This window comes from Labrus mixtus, chromosome 16 (assembly GCF_963584025.1).
Source record: "Labrus mixtus chromosome 16, fLabMix1.1, whole genome shotgun sequence".
Lineage (NCBI taxonomy): Eukaryota > Metazoa > Chordata > Actinopteri > Labriformes > Labridae > Labrus > Labrus mixtus.
The window spans coordinates 25016731-25038283 of record NC_083627.1 but is presented as its reverse complement, the minus strand read 5'-3'; the positions used below and the strand labels follow the sequence as shown (position 1 = coordinate 25038283).

The window sequence follows — 21553 nt, the reverse complement described above, 5'->3', positions numbered from 1 at the left end:
CACTTTTTGTTATTTTACAATCATCAATCCCCATTAACTATAGCTGCTAAATACTGTATGTAATCTTCAGGCAGTATCTCACCAAGACTAAAAAATAGATATGTTTCCATCCATCCATCCATCCTTCTATCCATCTATCATCATCCATCCATCCGTCCGTCCATCTGTCAGTATGTTGTCCATCCATCTATCTCTATACAATAAATTCATGTCTTCATAAAATAATAACATACAGACATAATAACATAACTTTATTTCAAGTTCATCCCAGAGTTTTCCTTTATAAAAACAATACAACTTTACATTCCTTTTTAAAAAATATTAAGATTAGATAAAGAAAAAGGACCAATGCACAGCTCTACTAAGTAAAAAAGTGTTTATTAGCCACCAACAGAATTGTGTCAAATATAGAATTTCTCAATATTCATTTATTGTTTTTCATTTATATACTTTACATCTTCTACATTTTGAGAGGTTTGGTTAACTCACTCTTCATACGGAGTGTGAATGATGTCATGACAGTCAGGTTGGGTGCACAGAGCAGATGTGTGCTAGGAGCTCTTACAGCAGCCCCTGCTCTCCTGTGCCTCCCCGATGGGTCCGATGGGGTTGGTTATAGTTACAGCACAGATGGAGCCTCGGGTCACCTCTCTGCTGTTCACTTTCTTATGGATCACTTCACATTAAAAAAAAAAAAGAAAGACAAATCAGTAGGCAAATCAAAAACCTGAGTTGAACTGTGGGCTGGTGTTTGGGTTCATTAAATGAGCTTCTGTACCTGTGAGGATTTCATTGAACGCCTCTTCGACGTTGGTGGAATCCAACGCTGACGTCTCCATAAACATAAGACCTCTCTTCTCTGGATTTACACAAAAGACAAAGATCACACTAAAGGTTGTGTTTATATACTGCATATTAGCCCCGTAGTGATTATCTTGGGCCCTTTGGAACACGTGCTGTTTTTATATTCTGCACTCCCTCTTGTGTGAATAAACTAACCTGCAAAGTCCTTAGCCTCCTCTGTTGGCACAGTCCTGAGGCTCTCCAGGTCTTTCTTATTTCCCACCAGCATGACAACAATGTGAGGGTCTCCATGTTCCAGCAGCTCTTTTAACCATCGCTCCGTGCTCTCGTAGGACAGGTGCTTTGTGATGTCATAGACTAACAAGGCTCCGACTGCTCCCCTGTAATACCTGAGTCCAACAGAGAATCAAACAGGATTTAGATTTCAACAGATGGATGACAAAGGCATCCGCCCAAGGAATTGAAGAATCGTACAAACTAGGAGTATGTGATGTCATGGAGAAGGTATGATGTGTGTGTGTGTGTGTACCCACGCTGAGGTGATGGCCCTGTACCGCTCCAGCCCTGCCGTGTCCCAGATTTGGGCTTTGATGGTGAAATTGTTCATCTGGACAGTCCGCGTGCTGAACTCGACACCGATGGTGGTGCGGCTGTCGCGACTGAACTCATTTTTGGTAAAGCGAGACAGAAGGTTGCTCTTTCCTACACCGGACTCCCCTATCAAGACCACTACAGAGACACAGAGGGAAGAAGCTCATTCATTTTCAATACTGCAGAGCCACGAGGGCTTCTCAGTGACTGTTTTATAAGACATCGAGTCAAAAACATGACTGTTAAGAGGTATGAAGTGTAAGCTCCTGTAAACTAATCAAATATCTGTTATCTCTATCACAACTAGACTTTCTGTTTTTGTTCAACCAATGGGAAGCCACAGAACAACTCTATGGCTGACTTTCCACTGGGGGGGAAATGAAATAGCAAATCATAGGTGGTTAATTTTTTATGATAAAAAATATACCAACAAATATTCTGTTAGCAAAGCAGGAAGAGTAAGAGCATATGTTTATGAGGCCAAAGGTCAGATGTTTTACAGCTAAATGGACAGAGAACATTTCCTGATATGTTTCAGTCAGAAACTGTCTCAGTGACACCTGACATCATTACATACACACTTCTATGTATGTGTTTCCATACAATCACAGCTTAAGCAAACACGACTCACCTTTGTAGACATAATTATACGACTCGTCGGACGTCATGCTGCATTCAGTGGTGGAAGTTTCCTGATTTGGAAATATCCTCAAGCCACATTCAGCAGGGAAGAGCAGAATAAACCCCAGAAAGAAAACAAATACAGCTTCTCTTCCTTACTCTCTCTTCAGTGGGGCGAGACAGGGAGAGTAAAAAGGTGAAAATTTAGAGGAAAGCAGGTCGAGCTGCACCCACCTGCGTCTTTCTTTATTCGTGGACATGGGTGAGTCCTGTGTGAGGATAGACAGTCAGGAAGGCAGGCAGGGCAGCAGTCCTGTGGCCTGCCGATCCCTCATCAGCTGACACCCAAAGGAGGGCTGGAGGGGGAGGAGAGCAGGTGGAACAGGTAGAACCACTGGCAGGAGCAGGCTCCACCCTCTACTATGTTCTTTTAATAACTCAGTAGTAACTCGGCTTATTTGAATGACAATAAACCATAACCTGACAGGTGAACTTTGCCATCCTGCTGCCTTCAGGGTTGTTTGTACACAAGATCAATTTTAATTTTAAAGCCTTTATACAAATTCAAAACGGCGCAACCTATCCTGGTCATTTCAGAGACTACGTCATTGTTCTCCTGACTACTGACAGCAAACTACTTCATATGAAATTGGGTTTACACATTTCACAGAACCATACAAGAACAAAATGTCGTTAATGTTCCGGATAATAAATATAACCCTTTTTTTTGTATTGAAAAAAGTGAACACATTCAGAGGCAGTTGAATGAGTTTAATTCCAGAGTAATTCCCCTCTAAGAAATGGTTGATCTACACAACACTTTAGAGACATTTAAGGTTGCTCAAAGTTTTCTTTCATTAAGTACAATCTTAATCCTATCCATAAAATCTGCCTTCAAATTTAAAGGTTCAAATTTCTATTTCATTCTGTCTGAATTTATTGCTAACAATGTTTTAAATAAAAGTGGAACCTGTTGTTGTACCACATAAACTTGGCCCTACATACTGTACCATTCAATATGTATTACATGCATTACCAAAGAAAAGAAAAAGTGAAGCTCACATTTCAATACGCAGTACTTCGTATATGGAAAAACGTTACTGTAAACAAAACACTCCTCCTGTCTGCACATTGTTAATCGTTTTGCCATAATTGGTCTTGGTGTCTGAAACCTCAGGCATGAAAAGTATCAGGTAAAGATGAGGATATAGTCAATGTATTTTGTGGCTCATTCACAGGCATCAGTATTTAATTCATTCTAATCCACAGTTCAACTTCTCACAGTCAATTTTAATTCAACAAAAACAAAGACAATTTAACAACGTGATATCAACGTAAAAGCTGAGAATTGAAATCAATGTATAGTAGGAGATTTCTTCCTGCATCGTTACATCTACACGATTATATATCACAATCAATTGACACCGGGCATCAACTCTTTTTGAGCATGTTTTTATTTTTTTAGTACAGTACTGTTAAAAGTTAGTTCCAACAAGTTCAATCGGGAGATGGATTTTTTCTTTCAGCTGAGGTCAACAGACAAAGCAAAGCTATTGAAGCAGTTGCCAAGGTTACCACAACTACAATGCTGAGATTTTCATTTTTAAAAAAAAAGGGAAAAAAAAGACAACCTATAACTTGATTTTAGAAACGTGTGGCGCCACCACAACACAATTGTTTGTAAAGCCGTTCCATTCTTTACCTCTTTACTTTGATTTCAACGTTTATTTGATGTGAGACAAATCAGAATTATTTCTAGGTACTAACTGCACCTCAAAAACAAGGAACATAGAATAAAAAGAAGAATCAGATTAAAATGAAAGGATAGCTTGTTTGTTTCATTCGTTTATGTTCATTTTAACAGCGTCCTTTTTGTCAGAGCCGTTAGGATGTGAAATTTGACAATGGTTACAGTTCCTGATGGTGCTGTGAAGAATTTATTTGGGCTACTAATTGACCGACTGAATGGAGACAATGCTCTGATAGGGCAGGGAAGGACAGAAGGCACAGCAGTGGTGCCTCAGAAGGATAAACATTGTGCACCTGCAGGTGGGCACTTTTGTTTGGAATGACAAATTACAAGTTCAGGGTAAAGTCACGGGTGTTGATTCTTAAGAGATTGCAATAAATAGTAAAAGTTGTTGGACAAAACCAGCTATGTCTGTATAATGTTGAAAACTATTTAAAAAAAAAAAAAAAAGGAGGAATGAGATTGAACATCTGTACAGACAGATACCTTCCTGCTCTTGTCGAGGTTTACTGTGTGTATACCAGAAAACTTCCATGTATTGAATTGCTACTGTTAAATGCTAACAAACTGTCATGTATGAAACAGAGCCGACAGCCAATCACATCAAATCGATTCAATTTCTGTTAATGTCAATGTCTGTCTGCAACACTAGACACCAGTTTAAAGTGGGGAAGAAAAAAAAAACAATGACTGAAGAAATGGCTGGGAATCCCTTTTCAGGAGAGGTTTTCGCTTCTTTTCTCAGCATCAGAACACCCTCGAGGTGAGAGTGCTTCAGTTCGGCTCAACAACATCACTCTGGGTCAGAGATCTGGTTTGATGATGCAAAAAAAGGTGAAGTTTGGGGCCTGGGGAATGATCTGAATCAGATGTAGAACGAGAATTTGCCCAAGTTTCTTCTGCAAAGTTTGGGACGATACACTTTAATTTCTCTCATTTTTCTGTAGATGCTGGGTGTGTTGATGAGTCAGGTTATGTATGCACGTGTCTGTGTGTCAAGATGTACTGTATGTCTTTACGAGGGCTGTGAGCCAAGCAGTCTCTCAATGGCGGCGTTGATGTCTCCTCCGGTAGCAATGAGGGCCTGCAGGTTGGCCTCACGGTTGATGAAGCCCATGGCGCTCAGCTGGTCTAGCTGGGACTGGAACCGCACCTCGGGGGTCTGGGTCTACAGGGGGGAAATAAATGGAGCTTAAAACACTTTTCTACACAAAGCTGTGAGGGATGCGAGATCAGTTTACGTGAGTATTAGTATGTACCATTGCACTTCCATCGGTAGCTCCTCCAGCAAACATCTGGAGCATCTGTTGCATCAGCTGCTGCTGGGCGGTGTTCGTTCCTGCACTGCTAGGTGAAGAAGCCGGGTTCTCGGTGGGCAGACCCCCTCCTGTGGGCATGCCCGGAACTCCACCGGTGGGCATGCCGGGAACTCCACCTGTGGGCATTCCAGGAATTCCCCCAGTGGGCATGCCGGGAATCCCACCAGTGGGCATGCCAGGAACTCCGCCTGGCATCAAACTGGGCCAAAAGAAAAGACAAAACTGTTAGTAAAAAAAAAAAAAAAATCCATGATATTTGTAACATGTGTATATGTGGGAGAAAAAACCTGGGCATGAGGCCTGGTGCTTCTGTCTGCAGCGTCTGTAGACCCTGTTGGATCTGCATTAAGGCCTGCATGGCTCGGGGATTGGTCATCACTGACAGGGCTTCTGGGTTCTGCATCTGTATCAAAATAGAGGAATCAAGTAAGTAGCGTTTTTATGGTGTCTTCACTTAAAAAAATGACAGTTATACTGTTGCAACTCAGTAAAAAAAGATTGAGTGAAATGTCAGGATGTGAGAAGTGTTTTGATCCGACAAGATGTTTTTGTGAAAAAATATTTTTTTACCAGATTTTTTACTTTTTAATGAATATGACGTATCGAGTTACATGAAAAAGGTCATTCATCTTGTCGTGGCATGAATCTCATCTTTCACTAACATGATACCTTGTATTGTTATCACATGAAGAAAAAACGATCCATTTTATAACGTGATGCTGATCCTTTTTTGTAATTTGGATTGCAGCAATACATATCTATTAAAAATAACAATTATAATAATAGCCTGGGTAACATACATGCCATGTCTAAAACTCTGATTACAGACAAACCACTACATACTGTATAAATAAATAATACAAGGCTCATCAAAAGATTTAAATAACAACCACAAACATAACAACGTTTGTCTTTGAGACAAAAGTTCAGCATGTGTAGATAAATATCTGTATCAGTTTCACAACACTGAGGTCAAGGTCTACATCAACATGTTACCCCCTCTGAGCCAATCAGTGCCATTCTTGGTTTTCTTACTAGGATTGTCACTGTGTAATGTTAAAAATATAATAATTTAAAACCAGGAATGAATCATGGGACTAATTGCGTGTGGTACCTGCTGCAGAAAGACGGGTAACTGAGCTCGGAATTGATCCTGCAGCTGTGGGTTTCCAGCAAACAAAGGGTTATTCATTAAAACCTGGTAAAGAGGAAAAGAAGGACAGTCAGGTATTGTGTCATTTCACATCTGCAAGCTCCCCGAAGAATCTTTTTCTTTAACGTCAGTGTTAGTGCTCAACTGTAAGGTCAATTTGGTTTAATGAGAGTCAATCTGGATTATAAAAGCTGTGTTGTTTATTATTTCTTAAGGTTAGCTGCAAATGTAAGTTTGAGATTAACAGACAATCCGCTCTTTAGAGAATGTACTAAATAGCTGACCTTATTAGTTTAATGCACAACAGACCTAGCTTTACCCTTCTGGTAGCAAAATTACTAAACTGCAGTGTCAAATGTATTCAATCGATTCCATATGAGGGACACAATCTGAACAACAAAGACAAATCATGAATAATCTAAATTTCCTGGTTTTGCACTGCAATATGACTGACTCTGTGTTTGTTTTATGTAATGTGCATGTTCACACATATTTTTCTTTTATACCTGGGAGGCCAACTCTGGGTTCTGAGACAGTGACTGCATCATACTGCGCATGTAAGGAGCAGACAGCATGTTCTGCATTAGCTGAGGGTTTTCTGAGATCTGCTGCAGTAGACTCTGCATGCCCGGGCTGTTGAACATCCCTGAAACGTACAGAGAGAGTTTATTGGTACTCTCAACATTTGCAAGAGGTATCTACATTGAAATAAATTACTCAGTATGCAGGTGTATTAAGAATAACGGCCCCTTATGTCTTACCATTACCCAGACTGCCAGGATTGATGCCCAGAGGGTTGGACACACTGGGGGTTGTGCCCCCAGGGGTGCTAGTACTTCCTGTGGTGCCTCCTCCGCTCTCAGTGGAGTTAGAAGAATTTGCCGGCCCCCATGGATTAGGAAGGGGCTCCCGATTCTCTGTCCGCGATGGCTGAACACCAGACTCAGAGTTCCCACCTAGAGCTGAGAATGGGTTGCTACCAAACTACAGAAAGAGAGATTTTGCACTTCAAAATAAGGTTTACATTAAAAACTGTTAAATAAAATGACAATAAAATGAAAGCCATTTATGTTTGAAAGTCCTCGCAGAGGGAAAGCAAACAAGGATACCTGTTCCCTGGCAGCGCTAAACATGGGTTCTTGGATGTCTGTGTACATCCTCCGTAAAGCATTGTAACCTCCTGGGATGCTCTCCAAGTTGCTCAGGGCTCTGTCCTGGTTCCGCATCATTTCCTGCATCATGGCCGGGTTCCTGGCCAGCTCCATAGTCTAAGTGGGGAGATAAAGGGAAGATGTCTTATCAATTTATGTGATGTTATTAATCTTAAAACCTGTAAAATGTTATTAAGATCAAACAGGATTATGCAAACATTCTCCTGTGACTACAGTTCAACACCTCTTGATGGCACATAAAATAACGGGAAAATCGCCTCATTTACATTGCCAGTTCAATCACTGACATCTATGCCTGTATTGCGCCTGAGCAGGCATCCGAGTTAGCAACATGCGTATAACAGGGTGGAGATGATGGGGATGTTAAACATTGGAGCCAGCAGGACGGGAAAGCACTGCGTGCTTACTTGTTTTAATGGCTTGCATCGTGCTGACACAATGCTGTATCGTGATGTAAAATCACACATTTGGATGCTAATATTGTGCCGTTGCCGATTCAGTGTACAGCTCTGCGAGGTCACTGTTGTGTACTGGCAATGTTAAAAGGCAAATTTCCATTAGAAATACACAAAATGATGATAAAAACAGTGACTTAACTTTTGCAAAAAGAGTGAAGACTCTAGTTAAAGTTATTTTTAAATCAATTTATTTCTTCCTATGCAGTCTCTTTCCATGTGTTTTACCTGTCTCATGAGCTCAGGGTTGTTAAGCATGTGGGAGATCTCGGGGTTGCGTTCCATCAGCTGTTGCATCTGAGGGTTTGCCATGATCATCTGTCTCATCAGGTCTGGGTTGGACATCATGTTCTGCACCAGCGGGTTCTCCATGATTTGAGAAAGCATCTCTGGGTTGGACATAAGCTGTCTCTGCATTTGCTGCTGCAGCTCCATGAAGTTAGCTGAGCCCATGCCCATTCCAGCGAGGCCAGACAGGTCACCGAATCCAGCTGAGGGAGGCCAGGTGGGTCAGTGGTAGTTAACGTACCAACAACATCTTCATGGTGTTTAAAAAATGAAAGGTGTTTGAATGTACATAAAACTCACTCAGGATGTTTGGCGTCTGTGTGGGAGGGGGGGCAGTGCCAGTCGTGCCTGTTGTGGAGGAGGCGTTGGTACCTGGACTCGTGGTGGAGGTATTGCCTGCTTGAGTGGAGGTTGAGCTGGATGCTGAGGTGCTGCCGCCATCCCCTGCCCTATGGGTGTAGGTTGTAAGTGAATGTCAAATTTAGTACCTACATAAATACATAAGTGTCTAAGTGTATAAATCCTCCTTAGAGGCCAGCTGCATTAACTTGTGATCCAGCATGCCCTTTCACATTATTTGTAGCCTTACTTGTGTGCTGTCTTTATGACTAGGTGAACTGTCAGGCCGTCCTTGATGCCGTGTTGGCCGAGGCTGTCCCCATCCTTCAAGATCTTCCCTGCAAAAATCAGAACCAATTGGTCCTGTTTGGCTTTGAACCGCCTTGAGATCTCTTCTTTAAACTAAAAAAAGGAGAGCAATATGAAAAGAGATAAGAAATGTGAACAGGATAAGAGGGCAGTGTGAGAAAGAAACAGGAAATTAAAGGATAACATTAAGAATAAGATGGTTGCCTATTCAGTGCTGCTTGAATAGGTTTCTGTTCTGTTGCAACCTTAAGGCCTTAAATTCCTATTTCTAATTAAGGCCTCTGTACTTATCCTATTAGAAACGGTTGGAACACTACAAATCTGCCAAATCACTTTTACTCTTTAACTACTATTTGAGATATGGTTAGCGCAGTAAATGCCCTCGTCCTTAAGGTGGCTGCTTTCTTCTGTTTCTTTCATTTTTATTAAGATTAATCTTGCTACAATCAGCTACTTGTAGTACTGAAATACATTAGCAGTAACACCTCAAAGAAAAGAGCAGCATTTAGTGACACATTTGTTATTCAGATGACATAGATAACCTGATTGAGCTTTAGATAGATAGATAGATAGATAGATAGATAGATACTTTATTAATCCCGAGGGAAATTCAAAGCATGCAGTAGCAGGTTACAAAGACGTATATGACATGAAACATTTGTTACAAATTAAACCACAAAACCGACGCCCCCCTCCCATACATATATATTAACCCCCCCAAAAAAAGATTTAAAGAATACCCCTAGATGAATCAAACTTAAACGGTGCAATTAAAAATAGACTTATACAAGAAATGTACATAACCCGTGCAGGGATAAAAAATATATGTGTAATTTAAAGCAAGAAACTATAAACAGTTGAGGGAGAAAATCTGTAATTAGACCTGAATATAAAAAATAAAAAAGTGTTGACCTTCTGAAGTTGTGTTGTTTATATATGTACAGCAGGGATGGGCAACTTCGTTCGCAGCAAGGGCCACATTTATTTAATTCTCACTGCCAGAGGGCCAAATTGTAGGATATAAAAAACGATTACAGTCAATTATGTCTCAAATTTAACTCAACATATACCAGTGATCAAATATTATTATGGACATATTTCTGGTTTTCATGATTTCATGGCAGATTTTGTCATGTTTTCTTCATGTTTCCAATTAATTGATATGTAAAAATTGACCTCAGGGCCACGTTGAGGGTTGATGGGGGCCGCCCGTTGCCCACCCCTGATGTACAGCATTCTTTATCCATCAATACACTGGTTACACTGGTTTCCATAGAGCTTCTTTTGAAACACTAACCATCAAACAAAAAATGATCCAATGCAGAATTGTCTAATTAAAATCACAAAAACAAAACTGTGTGTGTATTTCTTTAACATATTTCTCTTTTTTAATGTACACATTATAAGTATACCTCTTTGTTTGTTTGGTTTATGTTGTTTGTTCTTCTATCGGGCACTTATCAAACATGAAGTTGCACACAGGTTAGATGACAGCACTGACTTCTGGAGGTTAGAGGATGAGTTAACTCAAATGTTTGATCATGAACACACACACAACCAGACCACACATTAAAGATAAAAGCTCGACCAGGCAGCAGGTAACTATGATTCAATGTTGCTCCACTAATTGCTCTGTGGGGTCTTGGTAACACGTCGTCAGGACGACAGTAGTTCTGACTCGATATTCCCCAGAAAGCTGAATGACTCAGTGAGAACCTTCTAGACTGATAGCAATCTGTAGCAGCTTTCAAAAGCTGTGAAGCTAAAAAGGGAAATGAAAGTGGCGTAGCTTTCATTTGATAGCCCTTCCATTGTTCTATCTGGTGTTTTATGCTTGTGGCTGTTACGTTAGGCAGAGCAAACGCGTCTCCCATCAGCTGACACTTGTTTGGCTTCGCTAATGTTCGCTAAGCTCACAAGCTAACTAGCTAACGTTAGCTGGCTAACCGGTTAGCCTCTTCATACATAACGAGGTTAAACATCTATATTCAGCGTCAACAACACGAATAACAGACAACGCCTGTTGACACAATCAGCCACATGTTCACTACACACAAACCCCGTAAGTCCACACACAATGAGTTAGCCGGTAAGTGAGACGACAGATGCTAACACGGCTAACTAGCCTCCTAGCTGAAGTTGTGTGCATGACGTTAGAGCACGGCGCTGAACCGCCAGCTGAGAAATCTACAAACCTGAGTGACAGAAGCATCTTCTGCGATAGCGATTTCTTCTTTGTCTTTTGGGGTTTTTACTGTGACTTTTATAATAGTTCCCTCCGATGACTCAGGTTTATTATTGTTGTTATTTCCAGGATCTGCGGCGCCTTGGTCAGCCATCTTTACTCCGCCGATGGAACAGCTCGGGTCTGGCGTCAGCTTCCGGGTCATAAGAGGTCAAACCTCTTTCCAGAACGAATATCAGAGTTCTCATGGTTCCCATGGTTCCTTACCTGTTTGCTTATCTCAAGAAGGTCTTAAGATACTGTCTGTTTTCCCTGTACCTAAAAATAGGTAAATATATGAAACATTTTTAGGGATCCACTTTTGCTTCATTTTTCATTGGGCAGTTTTCAGGTTTTGCAATTCTCTGGTTTTCCTTTTGAAGGAATGTCTATAATTGGCTGGCATCTTTTAAATTGAGTTTACAGACAGAGCTCCTCATGGACAATTTCTTTTGCTTTATCAAGTTTTTTTTTAGGTTTCATGAAGAAGCCACCTGTAAATTAATATCTCAAAACATGTTATTGATATTGCTTGAATACAAACTCTAAATAAATAAATATCATTTTATCAAGAAAGTTTGTTGATTTGTTTTACCCCAGAGCCCACTGAAAGTTTAATGGCTGTGACAAATTGGTATGCAAAAACCTATAGTCTATTTTATTTGCATTAAGTACTTAATGTGTCTTTATCATCATATTTTTGTTCAAACCTACAGGTAAATGCATAAGAACTTGTGAAAAATGGAGTGCTCCGGGGAGGTCCATCAAGACGGTTGTTTAATATTTTATCTTTATCTCTTTGTGGCAAGTACTGCATCATGCTTTGCGAACTTCTTTTATGACCATGCTGTCCACATCAAATGTAAGCTGGCTAAATCTTAATCAAGGGATGACCGATAATAATAACAATGTGGTAAATACAAATAACATGTGTAACATGTTTTCTATACTTAGAATGTTGTGTATTTTAAGCCATTTGTGAAGCATTTAGTAACTTTTTAAAGGAAAGAGCTTTATATGTATATAGCCTATATAATCATGATTACAATATAAAAATGATTAGGCTGTCATTATAAATACACGCTAATGGTCGCTAATGGTTAGGCTCATTTTAAGGGTTCAGGGTGAGTAGAAGTATAGTAAAATACAGTTAGAATTTAAAGAATAATGTAATTTCTGCCTGTTTGATGGTTGCTGACCCCTTCAGTAGTCACCTACACTCCCCTCTGGCCTTGAATTTGGGCAAGATATTCCAGTAACAGCTATTCTCAATATAGTTTGTCTTTAACTTTTGTGGGGTTTTTTTGCTTTTTTTCCTGCTCACTTTTTAACTCCAAATACACACGTGTGGAAGCTGCTCAGTAAAGCCTCAGCTCTAATCTTTTGGACACAAACATTTCACTGGATTAGCTTTAAATCCTTTTGTAATTGTCTCATCCCTTTTGTAATTGGTTCATCATTTGGAGTCAATTCTCACTTTTTTTGTAGATAGAAAGACTGAAACACTAATGGAGCTGATGTTACAGATTTAATCTTGGGGGTATTCTTGAATGTCAAAGAATAAACATACAATATTGTACATTGTTGATCGTTTTCTAGTAACAAGATTTTGAAAGAAACATCTGTTTTGCTCTTGAAAAGAGAAAATGTTTGAGTGCTTAAGGAAGCGCGAACATGCTTTTGTTACATTATTTCTGTAAGTTAAATGAATTGCTGCAATTTTTATTTTCTAAATGTTTACCTCAATACAGTGTTAAATTTAATATTAGTAAAAAAAAATCCTATAGAAAAGATTTAGAGACATTGCCTGCATAGAGCGTTCCCTCCATATGTGTCCCTGCACGTTGCCACAGTGTGACAGTGCTGAAAGAAAAATGTGTGTTTCAGCATGTCGCATTGACACAGACAGTCCTGCATACCTTTGCACATACCCCGTTCTAGAGCACACCATTTACAAACAAACAAAACCCCAAAAGAGAAACATCAACTAACACCTATATTTCAAAGCCTCACACACACGCACACACACACATACACACACACACACACACACACACACACACACACATCTACAGGGTCACATGCACTGTGGCCCCTTCAGCGTCTCATTCAAGTTCATCCCACACAGGGAGACAGATGCTGCATGCGATTTTGCTTTCATCAACAGAAAAAACGAGGGGACAACTTTTGTGGGTGAAGTATTGTCTCTGACTCCCTCTCTCTTTCCCCCCCAAGTGAGCAACAGCGCTTTCGCACCCTCTCTCTCTCTTTCCCCCTCCACCCTTTTCTACCACTACCTCGGAGAGGATAGGGTGCATTTCCAGAAACAAGGTAAGGGATCAAATTTCAGGGTGTTTTTTTTTGTGTGCATCCTAGAATGATACATTTTCATTTGTGATGACAGTGACTGAATAGAGGTGGACAGAATCAGATAAAACCTGATTACTACTGAACAAGTACTGCTGTGGCATGAAGATTGGCAAGGGGAACAACAACAAATTGCAACGTTATACAGCTTTTACCGTGGTTTCCATTTGTACCTTTACATCTAATTGTGATGTGTTCACGAAAAAATAGGTAAATATATGTTTGATGAAACATTTTTAGGGATGCACTGTGCTTCATTTTTCATTGGGCAGTTTTCAGGTTTTGCAATTCTCTGGTTTTCCTTTTGAAGGAATGTCTATAATTGGCTGGCATCTTTTAAATTGAGTTTACAGACAGCTCCTCATGGACAATCATGAGCTTGATTAGGCTGGTTATATTTCATTAGCACTAAAGTGTTATCTGTGAATCTGTATGGAAGTGTTGAGTATTTATAGAATTTTTAAAGATACAAACTTCAGTCACAGAGTGTGGTTATTTTATTAGTTGTATATTCAGCCTTCTAAGTGGATGACCTTGAGACAGTATTTGTGTAAACCTTGTGAGAAACAATTTGGTCTTGAGATGCAAAGAGTGTATTTGGAAATGTGTGTTATATACAAATATTAGAAGATACAATTACTAATGTACCCATAACGTTCATTTGTCTCCCTTTCTCATAGTTGCTCTGCAGTGGCCCCATTATCACAGCTCAAGATGTACAGCTTTATGGGTGGGGGTCTGTTCTGTGCTATTGTTGGCAATATCCTGTTGGTTGTCTCCACTGCAACCGACTACTGGATGCAGTACCGTCTGTCTGGTAACTATGCCCACCAGGGTCTGTGGAGGTACTGCATGTCCAACAAGTGCTACATGCAGACTGACAGCATAGGTAAGCTCAGCTGAGTGTTTTTGTGTGTGTGTGTGTGTGTGTGTGTGTGTGTGTGTGTGTGTGTGTGTGTGTGTGTGTGTGTGTGTGTGTGTGTGTGTGTGTGTGTGTGTGTGTGTGTGTGTGTGTGTGTGTGTGTGCGTGGGACAGACACAAAAACTATCACAAAAATAACAGATTGGTATTTCGGTTGTTCTGTGGTGCTTTAGTGTGACTTCATAAGATTTGTCTGGATAGCGATGTGGTTGTGTCCAGGACATTTAACTCTGTCCCTGTACTCAAAAAGTACAAAATGCCATTGGATGCCATTTATGCTGTCTGCTACTTAAGAGTTCAGAGTGAGATTTAGTTTAGTTGCTGAGAATGAGATAATATTCAGACTGATATATTGACAAAATGGTGAGCTAGTAACACTTAGTATGTCTTCACCTAAAACATAAAAATAGGCTACATGAAGTTTAATATACAGTGTATTAGTATATGTCTATATCTAGATATATATTTATATATAAGTACAATATTTTTGTATATATTATCAACATATATTTTGTTTTTGTAATGTATCTATTAATTGGAAAATGTATTTTCTGATACACAAATTGTGACATGTACTGTATGTGGATAGATACCCTTGGCTAACTTTCACATCATCATAGAATGATTCCATATCCATCCATCCATCCATCCATTATCTGTTGTCTATTATGAGGACAAACACACATTTGAAAACACTACAAGGTTAATTCAAGTGTCGATAATAGTTGTTTAAGGTTTGGTTGGGTCCATAAATATTTAGTGATTTCCTGGAGGCAGCTGTGTTCTCCTAAGTTTTGGAATGATTGTTTTTTTGCTATTTGGATAAAAAAAAAATAAACGTGCCTACACACAGACCAATACATGTAAGCTTTCATTAGAAGAAGAACATATTCAGTCAGTACTGATTAAAATGTTAGTTCTGTGATTTCTCCCTGTCTCCTCTCAGCTTACTGGAATGCCACCAGGGCCTTCATGATCCTGTCTGGGATGTCATGCTTCGCAGGCATCATCGCTGGCCTCATGTCCTTCTCCCACTTCTCCTCCTTTGAGAGGTTCAACCGCTCCTTTGCTGCAGGGATCATGTTTTTCGTCTCCAGTGAGTCTCGTCTCCTCTGAATTGACACACTCTTTTATACTTACCTTAATCATAACGGACCTGCTCTTCCCTTTCACACCTTTAGCTTTCTTTGTTCTGCTGGGTATGGCCATTTACACCGGAGTGACTGTCAACTTCCTGGGGAGGCGATTTGGTGACTGGCGCTTCTCCTGGTCTTACATACTCGGCTGGGTGGCCATGCTCATGACCTTTTTTGCAGGTAAAAACCAAAAAGACTGGGAGTCAATGTTTAGACATGAACCTTATATGACTCAAACTTTAAAGCTAAACACATAACTAATAATGAAATATTACAGACAATAATATTTTTACTACATATTTTGGATCACACTGAAATAAAGTTATCTGAAAAAATTATCATCAAATCAATATCACCTTTGCAGACATTAGTTTAAACTATTATAAAACAGGACTTTTTAAATTATAACTTTGTGTTCACACACTTGTTCTGGGCTAACCAATATACTGAACATTGCCTCTGTCTGTTGCAGGTATTTTCTACATATGTGCCTACAGAATGTGTGAATGCAGGAGAGGAACAAACCAGCGCTAGAGGGAGACAGACATAGTTTGTTCATTAAAAACAACAACACAGGACAATACCACTTTGAATGGAGGACAAACAGAAGGCAGTCTTGACTGATCTACTGAAGATTTGACGTCTGCCGCTGCTTCTTCTCCCTTTGTTGAGCTCTTCTTCTTATGTTTCATTAAAGTCATTTTCTTGCTATAAGGATTTCTTTTTCAGGAGTAGGCATTTTAATAGACGTAAAACAAAAATAAAACCAATGAAATTATTATGACTTGATGGTGTTCTGTAACTTTTTCCATACAAAAACTTAGTTCAAGTAATCTAGCCATGAAGCATTTCATGAGTGTTGTTTCCAGAAGTGTATCTCTCCGCCTAAGCCAGGTGTACTGAACACAGTCATTTACCATTACAGTTGCCACACAAATATCAATTATTTTCCCTTTCTAACCTCACCAATCATATCCACTTTTATACACAAAATAATGGCATCATTAGCTTACATTTTTATTGACACAAAAAGATGTATGTTCAAAGTCACAATTTAGAGTATTTAAAGAAATTGCATGAAAAACTCCTGCACATTAACTTACAAAGTTTTTAGTCCCGATACATTGTCAGTAAGTTAAATGCAAGTACAATGTGCGTTATTATCCTATGCATGTGATTTATGAATAGATGTGCAAAGTTTTTATTTAAAATTTAGGGCAAATAGTCGCTCCAAAATCATCGCTTACACAAAGTTCCTTTTTTCATTCATTCAATAACGATTCTTCGGACATGCTTGATTTCAGGTTCAAATTTCTTTTGCATTTTCATAAAAATATAATATTAAGATTGATTTATAATTTTCAGAATGATTACAAGCTGTCTTCTGTGCAGCTGTAACCATTGTCCATGTTACACTTCCCTATTCTATTTCAATAAATGTTCTTCAAATGACCACTCGATCCCAAAAAGAAGACACCCCAGTTCTCAAAAAAGAAGGGTACAGGGCTGTGTTGTACGGCTAAGTGTGCTTCTTACTTGTACTGAAAGACCAACAGCAGGTGGCAGCACTGATTCACTCAACTAAAAGTACTGCTATCTGCTGTAAGACTACAGTTTGAGTCATAACACTCAACATCTTAACATTCAGGTTAATTCAGCTTCCAGACAACTGAAAACATGTTTCCTGAAACATAATGTCTCATATTGAACCCTGCATGTTTGGAATGAGAGGATATTGGTCTACCCAGCAGAGAACAAAACATCAAAGGTACAGTACATATGTTGGTCTCAGGAATTCTCCTGAAGCTATTTAATGTGCTCCTATACTTCAGGAGATCTGACAGGGATTCTTCTAAACAAACAGAAATGTACCATCTTTATGAGGTTGTTGTTCATGGGAACAGGCTTTGCCTCTGGCAGCCAACATGATCTTCCAAAACATGTTTGTTGACATCCCTTGAACACTTTCAAGTATGGACAACACATGGAAAAGTAGTGTGACGCTGTTTATGTGTTTTTGTGTGTGTGAGTGTTTGTGTGTGCTGCCTCAAACCAGAGAAGAAGAACATGTTTCTGGACCGGGGCAGGGATCAGGGTGGGGTCTCTAGCCACTGATTGTTCCACTTTTTCTCTGCCATTAATAACTGCTTCCGCCTCTTTCTTGGTACTTGTCCACTCCTCTTCATCAGCTGGCAGGGAGAGGAGCAGTAGCGGCTGAGGTAATGAATGCTTTGGCTACTTGATGACGCAGAAACAATGAGAGAAATGTAAACAGTCAGTAGACAGATCCCTTGATCCAAGTTTCCATACTTGGTCTGCGTGGCTGCTGTGAGGAGATAAGCTCTGAAATATCACATGCTTTTTCTCCAAATGCTTTAATATACTCTTGATTCCTAGCTACTGCCAGCTCTTTACAGCCTGTGGGATGAAGTCAGCTAAATGTTAAATCTTAAAATGATGCGTATAAAACAATTAACTGCAGATGGGAGGCTTAATGCACACTTGGGCTGTTAAACTAGAGGAAGTAAGAATCAAGTTACAATTTTGAGCAATAATCACAATATTTTTAGTTCAGTATGTCATCTGTATCATTTTTTTGTGTTATATTGTGTTTTTAGTTTCCATGTCAAAGTGACGATCCATTGCTAAGATTGTCACAAACAATTAGCAAAAAAAAAAAAAACTTTACTGACACAAAAGTGCAATTTTCTTGGCCTTAAGCCAGAATAAAAGAGTTGGATTCCTCTTAATAAGCGACATCATCTTTCTCATTCCGCTGTATATGTGCAATATTAAAGCTCCGGTGAGGAGTTTTTATCGTGTAATAAAACAGACTGAAATGAATACTACAAAAGCTAACAAGGCCATCAGCTACAAGATTTATTAGTCTTAATTAAATTGAATTAATGTTATTTGTAAAGGGACCATGTACAATAATAAACAAACATGTTGCCATTTGATGCATTGCACCAGAGTAAGCTTAAAGCTACTTCACATTAGCAGTCCCTCAGCAGGTCACCATTAAAACATCACATAGTTATAATACATCACAGAAAAAGCTATGTTGTCATTTTTTATGATTATAAAGGATGCTGCAGGGTAGGTGTCCATCCAAAGCGATAAACACTACGCTGCCAAAACAGTGAGTGAAACCTTTGACTGTTAAAAGAAAGCATGGTGAGTCTTTGTCAACATATGTGCAGGTTAAGATCAGCAAGGGGATACAATGTTTCACTTTGTCCACAAGGGGCGCTAAAATGTACACAAAGTGAAAGTTATTCACGGGGGCTTTTTGTCTACTTTACGTCAAACAGGGATGTTAGTATTTCACATCATTCCCCTTCTCGAGAAGAAATGATTTTAATAATGCGAGTTAAGCACGGAAAATTGCAACATAAGAGAAATATTTATTCAGGCACGAAGCAGTGATACTAACAGATGCTGACAAGACTAAAAGTGTACTTAAAGTTAAAGTATAACTTAAGGAATGCAATGAATTAACTCAAATGTTATTAAAAACTTGAATAGGTAATTGATGCACTTTAGGAGTGCAAGTATAAGTTCAGTTCTGAGGAGTTTGAGCTGCACAGCAGTGTTTGTTCAACATGGAGTCAGTGCAAACACCTGGTACTTTTCACTGACACAAGCTGTTGATATATGTGACAATTTGCTCATTATGGACTATTTTACAGACCTGCAATCTGTCGCCCTTTAAGTGGGGGAGTGGGGTTCTCTCTGGAGGTAAGCGCTCTGTCCTTCTCTGAGGCAGATGTTCATCCAGGTGTTTAAATGGGACTCAGAATCACAACATTATACCACATAATGATATGTCAAAGATCGGGGAGTTGTCGGACATTTCATGTTTTTCAGAGGACTCTTTTTAAAGATAGTCTAATAATTCAATGTTATTACCTAAAGAAAGGTCTCTTTTATGTCATAAAAATGTCTGCATTGTTTGTCTGTGTCTTTGCTGTGTCTTAATATCAATACCTGCAGTTTTTTGTAATTGTGTCTAACACAGTACTGAGTTCGAGTTCTGCTTATAAATTTGAACAACAGCCTTAATCAGATCTTTGGACCATTATTATTGAGAAACGAGAAAAGAGAAAACATATACTATATTATTAAGTATTAACAGCACATCCTGGAGAAATGAAAGTAGATAATTACCATACAACTTAAAGCCCTTGTTAGGAGTTTGTATGAAAGGGACCAAAATCAGAAGTAATGCATTTTTATAACCTACATGTCTTAAACATGTATGGACAAAATCCGAAAAGAGAGCAGAGGTACCACTTTGTCCACAGGGGGCGCCAAAATGAACAAGCTGAAAGTTCCTCAAAGCTGCTTAAATCTTTTCTATGATTTCGAAGGCAAAGTTGGAAAACAACACGTCCAAATTACAGAGTCATCCAGTTATCATTGTCACCTGGTATATTTTAGGGATTTTTTCTCTCAATCTGCCTGCTTCAGTAAACAGAGTGAGAATATGACTTCTCTGATGTTCAGCTAAGAAAATCAGGCTTTTAGTTAGGTCAAATTTCACAAATCATTCAGACCAAAACTGATGTTTATTGAGCATGTACTCTTCACCTTACAATGAAATTGGCAAAATATATAAAAATATGGACCTATGTATTCCTGATTGATTTAGCATATTCTTTGGCCTGCTGGTCCACTTCACTAGAGTTCAGAGTTATTGCTCCCAGTGAGCAGAGAGTCCGCTGACACAGCAGGACCTTATAAAAACTGTCCTCATCCCACCCGGCCTCATCCCATAGAACTTCCCCCTGAATACCCTGCACCCATTCCTCCCATTGTGGCTCGCTGATCCCTCATGTTCCTAAAAATCACTCACCTTCTCTACCATCCCCATGTTGTTGTTTTTTCATATTACTGATTACATCAATGCTCCAATGATACAGACGGTCAGAACTTCAGGTAAAAGTCCTCACAGGAAAACAGTGTCGTTAAGGAAAGACTTTATTGTGCAGCACAAGTGAACATTGCATTTAGTGCACACAATGCAAGAGACAGAGCGATAATAAAACATGAAAACACGGGAAAAACAAAGAATAAAAGAATATAATTTACATAACTCTTTATAAATAAAGCCAACACATCAGTGAATATGGAGTGGTTCATTTTACAAAAAAATACACAACCTCTGAAGGGAAGTCTGCTGCAGCTTTGCTGGGTAGTTTTTCCAAGGATTGGTCGAGTATTTGGAGAAAACTGTTGCTCTCAAAATTATTTTAAAATCCTACATTTATTTTTAAAATGCTCAAAATTTGGGTGGCACATGTGTTGTTCTGAATACAATTAATTGAAAATGGTTAGGCATACAGTAAGCACATTTCCAAATGTTTTTCATCAGATAAAGCATTTAAATCCAAGCGGTTAATGATGAACCTAATAATCCATCAGACTGCAACATAACAAACAGACATTTACAATAGGAGCCCCTCTACTCAAAGGAAACTAGATGAGTCCAGCTTTGGTCAATTTCAAAAACGTCCCTCTGAATGAAAAAGTCATTTGTCTGCTTTCCTCAGACCACTTTCACGGAACAGTTAATACTTTCTGTAACCTCTCTGAACATCTCACAGCATTGCTTCTCTGGAGGCAGGAGGCCATTTATTTAAACACCCCGCTCCAGTGGTGAAAGTCTGTGAATTGTGATGAAGCAAACACGTGCAAATCTTTGCACTTTTGGTGATGAGTGTAACTTTAACCTATCAACCAAAGTGTTGTCAACTGAAAAAAAATATATAAAAAGATCTTCTTAGTGCTGAAAGAAGATTACAGTAACAGATGATTTCATTTATTGTAAACTAATGTGAATCTCACATTGATGGGTTCCTCTTAATTGTTCACGTCAGAGTTGAAGCAAAGATACAGTTCACTTCATGAGAAATATGCAATAATTGCTCCGCAAATTGGACATTTTCCTGTCAATCCGGACATTTCCCATAGCTTTAATCTACATCAGCATTAGAGATCACAAGGCGTGATCATATTGGAAAGGAAAAACCCTTTTGAAGTTACTGCTGAAGCCCAGCAGGATGTCACTCGAGGCAAGTGGTAAAAATGCACCATGTTG

At 39.2% G+C, this 21553-nt stretch overlaps 3 protein-coding genes across 4 annotated transcripts; 1 reads left to right on the top strand and 2 right to left on the bottom strand.

The window, feature by feature from the left end:
• Positions 1–359: 359 nt before the first annotated feature.
• LOC132991672 (ras-related protein Rab-25-like) lies at positions 360–2341 on the bottom strand. The gene is made up of 5 exons (XM_061060500.1): positions 2027–2341; positions 1338–1533; positions 1000–1193; positions 779–859; positions 360–676 (listed from the first exon to the last, which is right to left on the bottom strand). Exons 1-5 carry the CDS (start codon positions 2061–2063, stop codon positions 552–554), a joined length of 633 nt encoding a protein of 210 aa, XP_060916483.1. The 5' UTR covers positions 2064–2341; the 3' UTR covers positions 360–551.
• Positions 2342–3452: 1111 nt separating this feature from the next.
• LOC132991671 (ubiquilin-4-like) lies at positions 3453–11174 on the bottom strand. Its single transcript, XM_061060499.1, has 11 exons — positions 10997–11174; positions 8743–8894; positions 8454–8602; positions 8094–8356; positions 7348–7506; positions 7000–7222; positions 6745–6884; positions 6200–6283; positions 5373–5488; positions 5026–5284; positions 3453–4934 (listed from the first exon to the last, which is right to left on the bottom strand). Exons 1-11 carry the CDS (start codon positions 11138–11140, stop codon positions 4782–4784), a joined length of 1842 nt encoding a protein of 613 aa, XP_060916482.1. The 5' UTR covers positions 11141–11174; the 3' UTR covers positions 3453–4781.
• A 2030-nt stretch (positions 11175–13204) lies between these two features.
• LOC132990942 (lens fiber membrane intrinsic protein-like) lies at positions 13205–16234 on the top strand. Of its 2 annotated transcripts, none has more exons than XM_061059483.1 (5): positions 13205–13356; positions 14073–14281; positions 15261–15410; positions 15496–15630; positions 15923–16234. In XM_061059483.1, the coding sequence occupies exons 2-5, from the start codon at positions 14107–14109 to the stop codon at positions 15982–15984; spliced, it is 522 nt and encodes a 173-aa protein (XP_060915466.1). In that variant the 5' UTR covers positions 13205–13356; positions 14073–14106; the 3' UTR covers positions 15985–16234. The 2 variants fall into 2 exon arrangements, with proteins under 2 accessions (XP_060915466.1, XP_060915465.1); XM_061059482.1 differs by lacking the exon at positions 13205–13356 and adding an exon at positions 13446–13602.
• The last annotated feature ends 5319 nt before the right edge of the window (positions 16235–21553 follow it).

What these genes read in the sequence shown, in the direction of transcription:
- LOC132991672 (XM_061060500.1), bottom strand. Translation starts at nt 2,063, where the DNA reads ATGACGTCCGACGAGTCGTATAATTATGTCTACAAAG. An exon ending in GTATAATTATGTCTACAAAG is followed by an intron (nt 1,534 to 2,026) that starts GTGAGTCGTGTT and finishes GTGTCTCTGTAG; the next exon opens with TGGTCTTGATAGGGGAGTCC. An exon ending in GGAGGCTAAGGACTTTGCAG is followed by an intron (nt 860 to 999) that starts GTTAGTTTATTC and finishes GTGTAAATCCAG; the next exon opens with AGAAGAGAGGTCTTATGTTT.
- LOC132991671 (XM_061060499.1), bottom strand. Translation starts at nt 11,140, where the DNA reads ATGGCTGACCAAGGCGCCGCAGATCCTGGAAATAACAACAATAATAAA. An exon ending in TTAGCGCTGCCAGGGAACAG is followed by an intron (nt 7,223 to 7,347) that starts GTATCCTTGTTT and finishes CTCTTTCTGTAG; the next exon opens with TTTGGTAGCAACCCATTCTC. An exon ending in CTACCGATGGAAGTGCAATG is followed by an intron (nt 4,935 to 5,025) that starts GTACATACTAAT and finishes TCCCCCCTGTAG; the next exon opens with ACCCAGACCCCCGAGGTGCG.
- LOC132990942 (XM_061059482.1), top strand. Translation starts at nt 13,583, where the DNA reads ATGTGTTCACGAAAAAATAG. An exon ending in CATGCAGACTGACAGCATAG is followed by an intron (nt 14,282 to 15,260) that starts GTAAGCTCAGCT and finishes GTCTCCTCTCAG; the next exon opens with CTTACTGGAATGCCACCAGG. An exon ending in GATCATGTTTTTCGTCTCCA is followed by an intron (nt 15,411 to 15,495) that starts GTGAGTCTCGTC and finishes TCACACCTTTAG; the next exon opens with CTTTCTTTGTTCTGCTGGGT.